This window comes from Aethalodelphis obliquidens, unplaced genomic scaffold (genome assembly GCF_003676395.1).
Source record: "Aethalodelphis obliquidens isolate GAN/ISIS:26980383/991018 unplaced genomic scaffold, ASM367639v1 scaffold14, whole genome shotgun sequence".
NCBI classification, from domain to species: Eukaryota; Metazoa; Chordata; class Mammalia; order Artiodactyla; family Delphinidae; genus Aethalodelphis; species Aethalodelphis obliquidens.
Genome location: NW_020837958.1, coordinates 1,899,972 through 1,910,128, shown reverse-complemented (window position 1 = coordinate 1,910,128; position 10,157 = coordinate 1,899,972). Strand labels below are relative to the sequence as shown.

The 10,157-nt window shown below is 56.1% G+C and overlaps 1 protein-coding gene across 1 annotated transcript in view; it reads left to right on the top strand.

Moving 5' to 3' along the window:
- The window catches only part of P2RX3 (purinergic receptor P2X 3), a 29,278-nt gene that overhangs the window by 4,455 nt on the left and 14,666 nt on the right, over positions 1-10,157 (top strand). Inside the window, exons 2-8 of the mRNA XM_027114691.1 lie at positions 4,204-4,339; positions 4,771-4,842; positions 5,012-5,075; positions 5,786-5,879; positions 6,099-6,176; positions 6,775-6,916; positions 7,470-7,606. Of these exons, the coding sequence (XP_026970492.1) occupies positions 4,204-4,339; positions 4,771-4,842; positions 5,012-5,075; positions 5,786-5,879; positions 6,099-6,176; positions 6,775-6,916; positions 7,470-7,606 (723 nt within the window). The remainder of the gene's footprint in view (positions 1-4,203; positions 4,340-4,770; positions 4,843-5,011; positions 5,076-5,785; positions 5,880-6,098; positions 6,177-6,774; positions 6,917-7,469; positions 7,607-10,157) is intronic.

Sequence of the window (10,157 nt, the reverse complement as noted above, 5' to 3'; positions counted from 1 at the left end):
GTGTGTGTGTGTGTGTGTGTGTGTGTGTGTGTGTGTGTGTGTGTGTGAGAGAGAGAGAGAGAGAGAGAGAGAGAGAGAGAGAGAGAGAGAGAGATGGGAAGATTGCCCTGGCTGGTACACCAAGGATTGCAGTGGGTAGAAGTGGATACAGGAGAACCTGTTAAGGGTCCATGCAGTCATGAGAAGAGAGATGATCACGGCTTAGACTCAAGAGAATCTGAAAGGATTTTTAGTGCTTTGATGTTAATGCTTAACTTGAATCTCTTCTGTATGAGCCCAGCCAGGTAGACCAGATGCACAGCTTTACCTAGGACGTATGTGACATGAGCCAACCATTTCACACAGCAACACACCACCTACTCGACCACACACACACACACACACACACACACACACACACACGAGAGGCCAGGACTTACAGGTGTTTCTCACGTTTTCTTTTCAGGCCCAGGTGGTAATGGCCAGTCTCCTCGGGGGGTGGGACTTCCTAAGAGGCAACCCCCTTCCTGTATCCTGTGGGCCCCTGAGGTGGAGGAAGAAGATCCCTGGGGCCTGAGGCCCCAGCAGCAGCGGGCAGCGCTTGGCCTGAGGTTGGTTTCCAGGGAAGCCACCTTCCTGGAAGCCAGCAGGGAGGGCATTCCCGGCCCTTTGATGCTCCATCCACGGGAAGGGCCTGTGGAGGTTGATGGCGCCCCTGACCCGTCCCAGCCCTGCTCTTCCCGCCCTGTTCCTCCCCCTACGAGGCCCATCTGCACAGCCACCCGCTCTGATTCATGACATTCAGCCTCGTGTAAAATCTTATGGAGCTCAACGTGCAAAGCAGTTAAAGGGGGAGCCTCTCTAGTTTAAAGAGCGGGATGTGGAATCCCGCCTTCTCGGCCCAAGGTAGCCCCTGAGCCACCTGGACGGCACACCAGGTGCCTTGTGGTGGGAAGAAGTGTTGAAGCCCCTCCTGCAGGTCAGGAGAGAGGAGTGGTTTTCATTCTTGTGTCCCCTGCACCCTCACCGCAGCCCCGTGAGGGGGAGACCTGGCTAGAAGCCTGGCTCCGGCACCAACAGGAGTGGAGCTTAGACAGCTCACTTTACGTCTCTACGTCTCAGTCCCCATATCTGGAAAATGGGTGTAGGAATGCCCCCTCCGAGAGTCCTGGGAAGGGGAGGCGACATAAGCCCGTGCCTGCCTGGGACGGGTGACTCAGGAAGATGGTGACAGTTGTTATTTCTCAGATTCCCCTGCATGTCCCCCTTTTGCTCGGCCCAGCTCACACCTTCCTAAGAGACCCCTCTGCTCCCCACACACGCGCGCGCGCGCACGCGCACACACACACACACACACCCTCCCCGGTCTCCTCCCTGACTCCCGGGGCGGGGTGGACAGGAGGGTGCTGGGACACTGCTCTGGCCTCCTTCCTTCACATCCCACCTGCCAAGGAGTTGCCACCCGCCTTCCGCTCTATAAATAATGAACCAGGAACACGAGAAAAAAACAAGTCAGAGCAGCAGAGTAAATGCCAAGAACTGAAGGCTCAGTCCTGCCCCATCTCCTCAGCCCTGGCCTCTGGAGACAGACTCAGTCCCTCTCTTCTGGAAATGCAGCATCCCCTTATCTTGAGCTGCCCTGATGATGCCTTTGGGCCCCACGGGGCCACTGAAACTCTTCCGCTTGTTATTTAACTCGGAGAGAGAATTCTGACGCGGCCGCACCTCCCGACCGGGTACAGGAGGAGCCATGAGGGTGGAGGACCAGAAGGAAAGAGGCTGGTTAATCGTCCCTCGAGCCCTGGACTCTTCCTCCTGAGACTCTCCTGAGCTAGGAGGTGCTGTCCCTGGCGATGGGGCAGGGCCAGCAGGACAAGGACCAGGGTCCAGCTCAGGGGGCCAGCTGTGGCCAGGCCCTGAGTGGAGCACAGCTGGGGACCGCCCCGGGGTGGCCGCGAGCGCTCTGGCCCTGCAGCCCTCTGCCGGGGTTGGAGCCTGCCGGCCAGCCTGGCGAGTCCGCACACTGCTCTGTGCCTTGGTTCCTTCGTTTGAAACGTGAGGATAATCACACAGGTGTCTCGTTGGGTTGTGAGTAAGGATTCAATGACTCCTCAGCACGTACAGCACTCCGTGTGCCGTGTTGATTATACGGTGATAAACAACCATCCGAACTCTGCTTCTCAGAGTTCTGAACGTGACCAGCCTTTCGGGACAGGGGAGGGGCTCCAGGAGACCATTTCACTGATCGACACTCAGAGGAGTGTCCGCTCCGTGGCCAGGCACACGGAGGTTCCAGAAGGGTGTGTGGCATCTGTGGCTCCCACCTGGGTGAGGGCACAGCAGCGGCAAAGGTGCTCCAGCTGCAACCTCCCTCCCTTCGCTCCAAGGGCCCCAGCCCGGGAGCTGGTGGCGCTCTTTTCGATGACTTCGCCGTTTTCCGTAATAGCGACGCTCCCTTCCCTTCTGCCAGGACATTAGACGGCAGGTGGGATGTTTATGGGAGCCGCACTCCCTCCGGAGGCCTTGATGAAACCCCTCCCAGTTTAAAAACAGAAGAAAAGTGCTAGGGAAGTAAAGCCGGCGGACTTCCACGGAGGCGTGGCGTTCCCGGGAACGTTTTACAAGCAGGCAAATAACTCTTAATAGGGCATCACTCAGAATGCTGCCTGGGATACGGCAGCAACCGTAAAACAGGTGACAGGCTAGGAGCCCTCTGCCAGGCTGGCTGTGACCAGCCTTTCTCTCCCACTCGAGACAGCATTCAGAATTCAGGGGCCTGCGGGAAGCCCCAATGGGGGGATGACTCCGAACCCTCTCTCTGAAAACGGAACAAGGAGCCGCTTGCAAACATCAGCCTGTGTTCCCATAAACAGGACCCCACAAGTGACCGTGACCCCGGCACGACCCGGGAGCTGCTCCCCTCTGCATCTCCCAACATCAGGGGGCCCCAGGGGTCAGAAAACTCCTGGGCTTGACGTCCTAACCCCTCCTCATAAACTCCTTGGGTCAGCCTGCGAGCTGCCCTCACCGCTTCCCAGCCTGGGAGCCCCCCAGCTTTGTCTCCTCTGTGCCACAGTCTCCGTTTCTGCCACTCAACTTCGTCTGATGGAGTTCTGCAGCCGGAGACCACCCTGGTTAGCATCAGAAAATGACCCTAACCCCCGCATTTCCAAAAGTGCACTCCTAGATTCCCTGATACGTCACCAGTGTTCTCCAAAGCTGAGCACATGCAGCACTTTCCAAACATATTTGAAGAGGTTTTCTGGTCTGCACAGCGGGGACGGTGAACGTGCCTCCCCACGTGCTGTCAGGAACAAGTACTGAGGCCCCGCGTGGTATTGAGGCCGAGAGTGGCTCGAGCCTCGAGGGCTGGGATGGGTGATTTCACGTGGAAAGGTGGGCACCTCGCGGAAACGCAGAGGGAAACAAGTGATGTGTCGGCGGGCCCTTCTTGCTGCTGGGGGAGGCTTGGAGGGCAGAAGGGAAGGGGCCCCTCCCCGATCCACGTGGTCCCGCACTGGCTTGAAGCTGCAGGGAGAAGCCAGTACAGGTAAATGCCCACTGGGTGGCAGCAGAATCCAACGAATAAGATTACAGGCCCCTCCTCCCTTCCCACCCGACTCCCTTTACCTGCCAGGTGAGGGCTTAGCAAGGCCCCTCCTTTCCTCCTCTGCCCCTTCTCACCGGACCCTTGCACAGACGGAGCCTCTGCGAAGCGCCCAGCTCCCAGGGCCTTCGCTGACTTGTTTGCTGAACACCTACTGTGTGTCAGCACCTAGGATACAGCCATGAGCAAAGCCTGGGATGCACAGAGTCAGAGGCCTGTGATCCTCTCCCTTCTCTGCCCAGATGCCAGCCAGAGAGGGAAAGACAGTGTGTTCTCAACAGGGGTGAAAACTGGTTCTTGGAGAATAAGAAAAAAACCTCACTCTTCTAATGTAGAAAGCACAAAAACACAAACAGGACATAAATGATATCTATGGTATTAAAATTTCCAGGCGGGTACAATTAGGGTAAAAGGGCTCTTTAAGGAGGAAGTGAGGGGAAAGGTAGAGAAACATGAGTTTAAGCCAAGCCAGGGCTCACTCGCAGGGCCATGCCTCCAGCACCCCTGCCAGGCACCCCATGTCCTCTTGATGGTGACAGGAAGGGGACCTCTCCCAGCCTCTGTCTGAAGGGTCTAGCCCCTCCTCTGTTGCTCTCCGCCCCTGCTCTCCTGCCCAGGTGGGTTTTCTTGCACGAGAAGGCATACCAGGTGCGGGACACAGCCATTGAGTCCTCGGTGGTGACCAAGGTGAAGGGCTTTGGACACTATGCCAACCGAGTCATGGACGTGTCTGATTATGTGACCCCACCCCAGGTAGGGTCCCCCTACCTACCCCAGGGTGCTTGGGTGCCCAGACACTGGGCAGGTTGAAGGGGAGAGGGCAAGACAGGGAGAGTGCCAATGGGATGCCCAATTGTGGCATCGGTGAGCCAGAGAACTCCTTCCCCGGCATCCGGGAGGTGTTGGGGGCTTGGGTCTGCCTCTCCACTAGGCAGCGCTAGGTATGGGGGAAGCTGGGTTTCTCTGTAGCCCTGGCACAACTTGTCCTGAAATCAAGGACAACACGCGGAGCAAGAAGGGCCAGGTGGGTGGAAAGAGCCTGGCTTGGACCCCACCTCTGCCTTTTATTAGCCCCGTGACCTTGGCCAGATCTCTTAGTCCAAGCCTTGGTTTCCTTGTCTGTACAGTGGGGATAACAGAATTAGCACCGTTGCATTTTTCCTCTCCCTTCTCCTCCTCCCAAGGGCACCTCCGTGTTTGTCATAATCACAAAGATGATTGTAACCGAAAACCAGATGCAAGGATTCTGCCCAGAGGTGAGGGGAGGACAGCATGGTCAGGGGGTGGGGTGAGGGTGTGAGCAGAGGCCCAGGGCCCAGCCTTGGAGCTGTGTCTGGGGACCTCCACCCTCCAGAGGCCGCCGATGGGCAGGCCCCGCCCCCGCAGGGGCCAGTGCGGGTCCTGCACGCACCTGTCTCCCTGCAGAGCGAGGAGAAGTTCCGCTGTGTGTCAGACAGCCAGTGCCAGCCCGAGCGCTTCCCAGGGGTGGGTGAGTGCAGCTTCTTCCCCACCTCTCACTGCCCCGCACTGTCAGTGGGGCCCTGGGGGCAGCACGTCCCCCCCAGGGGAGAAGCCACCCCAAGGGAAGGGGTGGGAATGGGCCTGTTCCATGTCACGCTGCCAGCACTGATGGATGCGGGCTGTGGGCCAGCCCGGCGGGGCTGCCCCCAGAGTTCCCAGGCCAGAGATGGTGCTGCAGACAGGTGTGCCATGAGGTGGCAAGTGCTGTCACGGAGGTACCGTGGGACCCCGGGGTGGGGGGGGGGGGCGGGGAGGGAGAGAGATTGGTTCCTGGCGGGTGACCCCGAATGGCTTCCTAGAGATGGGCCCTAAAGGATGGGTAGGATTTGGCAGGAGACAGAAGCTTCAAAAAGGGCATTCTAGGCAGAAGCAACAGAAGCAGCAAAGGCTCAGAGGCGAGAAAGAGCAAGCGGTGAAGGGGTCTTCAGGGAGCCTGGGGCTTGGAACGTGTGAGGGGAGGGCTGTCACCTCCCTCTGGCTTGTCTAGGGCTCAGGAAGTGAGGAGGGGAGAGCCCTGCAGGGCTAACGGACCCCCAGTCCCTGGCCCTGCCTGTCCTCTACCTCCACCTGCAGGGTCCCTGTGTGCGTTGTGGGGGGTGCGTCCCTGATGGAGGGGTGGGGGGAGGAAGGGGTGAAGGGCCAGGGGTGCACCTAGCAGTTCTGGCTCCACCCTCGCAGGGATCCTCACGGGCCGCTGCGTGAACTACAGCTCTGAGCTCCGGACCTGTGAGATCCAGGGCTGGTGCCCCGCCGAGGTGGACACGGTGGAGATGTAAGGACCCGAGGAGGGCAGGCGGGAAGAGGACCCAGCCCAGCTCTGCTCTGCCAGCAGGGGGAGCTCTGCATCTCTGGGCACCCCCAGGACTGTCCACTCCCAGGGCTGGCCGTGCCCACTGGGAGATGCTCCCAGGAAGGTGGTCCCTGGGGTGAAAGCTCCTCCTGTTTCCCCTCTTCTTCCCAAGGCGCTAAGACCTCCTGCTCTCGCCCACAGGCCTGTCATGATGGAAGCTGAGAACTTCACTATTTTCATCAAGAACAGCATCCGCTTCCCCCTCTTCAACTTTGAGAAGTGAGTTCAAGCCCCCTTCCTAAAACTTACAAGCAGTGCTGCCACCCCACCCTTCCCCCCCATCCCCCAGCTTCCCGGGGCTGCTATTCCCAACCTCCCCAGGGTGGACCCTGGGGCCAGTTTCTCTGCCAGCCTCCTGCCCTGGGGCTCTGGACCCACGGGGGCTTTTGCTCAGAGCAGGGGAGGGACAAGCTGAACCTGGGCCTGGAACTCGGATGCCTCCGAAGGTGGGGCCGAGGCGCTCCTCCCATCTCTCTTCTCCCCACCTCAAGCCCAGTGTGCGTGTCCCCTTTCTCTTAGTTCAGCCCCTCTTCAGTGACTTCCCCATTTGGCGACTCCTGGGTGGGTGTCGGCCACATGCAAAGCACAAGGCGGCACAACAGAGGGGCCATGGGTAAAGACTCCTGCCCTCTGGGAGCCCCAGCACACAGAACCTTCTACGGGAGGGAGGGGTAATCGCCAGAAAGATGTAGGGACAGAGGTAAGGGAGAAGGCGAGTGGCCAAGAGAGCGGGGGCCCTGAGGCTCCGGACGGCTAGAGGAAAATCCGAGCGTGACTGTCCTCGCGTTAACCCTGGACCTTGCCCTCTCCTCCCCAGGGGAAACCTCCTTCCCAGCCTGACTGCCACCGACCTGAAGACATGCCGCTTCCACCCCGACAAGGCCCCCTTCTGCCCCATCTTGCGGGTGGGAGATGTGGTCAAGTTCGCGGGGCAGAATTTTGCCAAATTGGCCAGCACGGTGAGGAACGAGCCACTCTTCCCTTCCCTGGCCTGGGGGCCCTCGGGCAGGGGGAGCGGCTACTGGGGAAGAGGAGCTGCCTGCGGCGCAGCGCCGCCTGGTGGGGGCATCCCAGGCCTGCGACCGGCTTTGTGCCTGTCCTACCCACCCCTGCCCTGAGTGGTCTTGCCTCCCGCCCAGCCTCAGTTTCCCATTCCTGTCTTCACGCTTCACCTGCAGGCAGAAGCCTCAGATCTCCAAGAAGGTCTACACTGTGGGAAAGCGGATCTGTGGCCACTTTCCTGGGTTGTAGCTAAGGGACTAAAGACACCAAAAACAGGATTTAGAGGCTCAAGGGCGGTCACCCTTAACTACAGAACTTCTTTACTAAGCAGCGTGTGACAAGCCACTCTTCTTTCTCCCGACCTCTGTCCTCCACCTGGAGAAGGAAAAGAAATCACTTGTCCATTTGTCATGACATGCACGTCCCGCACCGGGACCCATTCCACTCCGACCGCGGACCGGGAGTCGGGGGCTGTGGGAGGGCTCACATCTGCCCCCTTTCTCCCTCCAGGGGGGAGTTCTGGGCATTAAGATCGGCTGGGTGTGCGACCTGGACAAGGCTTGGGACCAGTGCATTCCCAAATATTCCTTCACCCGGCTCGACAGCGTTTCTGAGAAGAGCAGCGTCTCCCCAGGCTACAACTTCAGGTAACCCCCGTCCCCCTGGGACTTCGGGAGAAGGAGGCAGGGCTGTCCTAGAGAAGGACACTTCAGGCAGCAACGCATCCTGGGCAGAGATGGTCCCACTTCCTCCCCCTCAGATTTCAGCTCAAAATTAGGAAGGACTTTCCAGCAGTCGGCCACTCGGAGACGGACAGGCCATCCTGTGAGTTCCCCGTCACAGGGAGGGACCGTGTGGAGGATTCATGCTCCCAGCCGGCAGTTAGAGTACAAGACCAGGTCTCCTGCAATGCTGGGTTCTGTGATTCTGAGCCCATTCTTAGCTCCGGCTCTGAAGCTGTAGGTAGTCCCACTCGTCTCCTGTCCCTGAATTGTCTGAGGTTTCTCACTTCACAAAGCAAGGGCGATAATTGGTATCATTTTACAAGGTGGAAATTTTGCATTTCTCTCCATAACCAGGAGATTTCAATTGAGTCACAAATAACAATTACAATGGCCGTTAGTTTTTCAGTGCCTTTCCAAACAAGAACTCATGCCAGTCTTTAAATATCATCTCAGTTATATTCCCAATGGCCTTGAGACATAAGGGATCCCTCTCCCCATTTTGAAGAAGGGGAAAGAGAAGAACTTGGGGTAAACTACTGGGAAACAGCTGAAAGCCCTTGAAAAGCCTTTGACCTTCTCCCATCCTCATTTCCTTATCTATGAAATGGTGATGGTATCCTTATTATCTTGAGCCTATCAGCCAGTGTGTGAAAAGCTTCAGCTCTCGGGAGGTTTTTTTCCTTAATTTTTTAAGATCCTAAAGTTTCTGGCAGGGCCCTGATTACGTACACAGTGTTATATACACTAAACAGGCTAAATTAGGTAAATAGGCAGGTATCAGGAAAAAATAGGTATAAGAATATATTTCAGTTATATATTCAAATTTCCTTTGTTATAGTGGTATTATCTAATATAATAGTAAACATAAGCAAAAAAAATCATTTCACCTTTTTTCCCACCTTTATTAGTAGTTTAAAAGAATAATTATCTGCCCCATTAAGCTTTATATTTAATAGTTTAAAATATATGTGTATTCTCTGGAAAGAAGAATTTTTTAAAATTGAAAGTGCTATCATAATCAACTCTAAACTTAAAAAAAAAAAAACCCATAGGAAACAACACATATTTTAAAGTAGGTTAAAAATACTGTTCAGCTCCCTGGCAGAAACTGGCATATTTATTCAGTCAGTACATCACGCTGAAATCAATACAAAGGATATTTGTATGGTGGCTTAAAATAGTAACAAATTAATAAAATCCTCGTGATCTCAAATGCAAGTTTTCATCTTCATAACGTCTCTCTGGCCATTGGGAATTCTTCAACCTTCCAAATAACTCATTTGGCAGGAGAGCTTATGAAGAATATGGCTAGTTTGAAGACCCCGACTCTTGGTCTCATACAGCTTTAGAACAAAGTCTTTCATTTAAAGAAGAATTGGTTTGGACTTCCTTATTTCCAATTTGTGGTGGCTTGGCTGACACGCACACACACACACACACACACACACACACTCGCACACACACTCACACACACACACACTGCCCCCACCCTCTACCCTCTATCACCCCTAGGCACAGCAGGAGAGCAGGAGATGGATTTGGTCCTAAATAAGCTTGGGTTAAATTTGGAGAGACAGGGACTTTCCTGGTGGTCCAGTGGTTAAGACTCTGTGCTTCCACTGCAGGGGGCACAGGTTCGATCCCTGGTCGGGGAACTAAGATCCCACATGCCGCGCAGTGCGGCCAAAAAAAAAAGGGAGAGAGAAAATTTGGGGAGACAGGTCAGAGGGTCCCTAAGGACCCTGCAAGCTCAATTCCCGAGGGCCTAAAGGAAACCATCTGAGAGGTGTGGGCCCTGGATGACTGACCCCCCTCACCAAAAACCTCCAGGCCGGAGTATGAAGAGGCAAAGCTGCTGCGTTTGACCCTATGGTTTAAGAGTGTCCAGAGGGCCCGAGGAGTAGCCTGGGCGTGGGGGAATCTCTGTGGCCATGGCAAGCAGGGGGCTGGACCCAAGCTTCCTCAAATCCCTCCCCCGGGTGACCACCCACTACCTCATGTTGCCTTCAAGCTGCTGGTACCACACGGACACCCAAGACTAAGTTAAGATCCCCCGCTGGGGAGGCTCCAGGCCACCCATCTGAATCCTCTGTTAAGAGAAAAAGGGTCACGGCCAGGCTCAGCGCGGCCGCGGTGCGGTTCCTATGACGCGGTAGAATGTGTCTGCTCCGTAGAATCCCGCAAGGCTCCTTGCTAGAGGCCCGATACTGGCCGCCCCACGTACAAAGTGTTCCGTGTGCTCTGGCTCAAGGTTCCTCACCCCTGCCAAGGAGGAGCTTCCGTCCCCCCACTTCACAGATGAGAAAATGGAGGCATGCGAGTTAAGTCATTCTCTCAGGGTCACAGAACCAGCAAGCACGGGTGCCTGAACGCAAACCTATTTTCCTGGCTGTTTTCCACCCCATAGGAAGGCTACGGTCATTCGCTTTTGTTTATCCTCAGAAAAACACAGGCAGTGGGGTTGATACTTTCA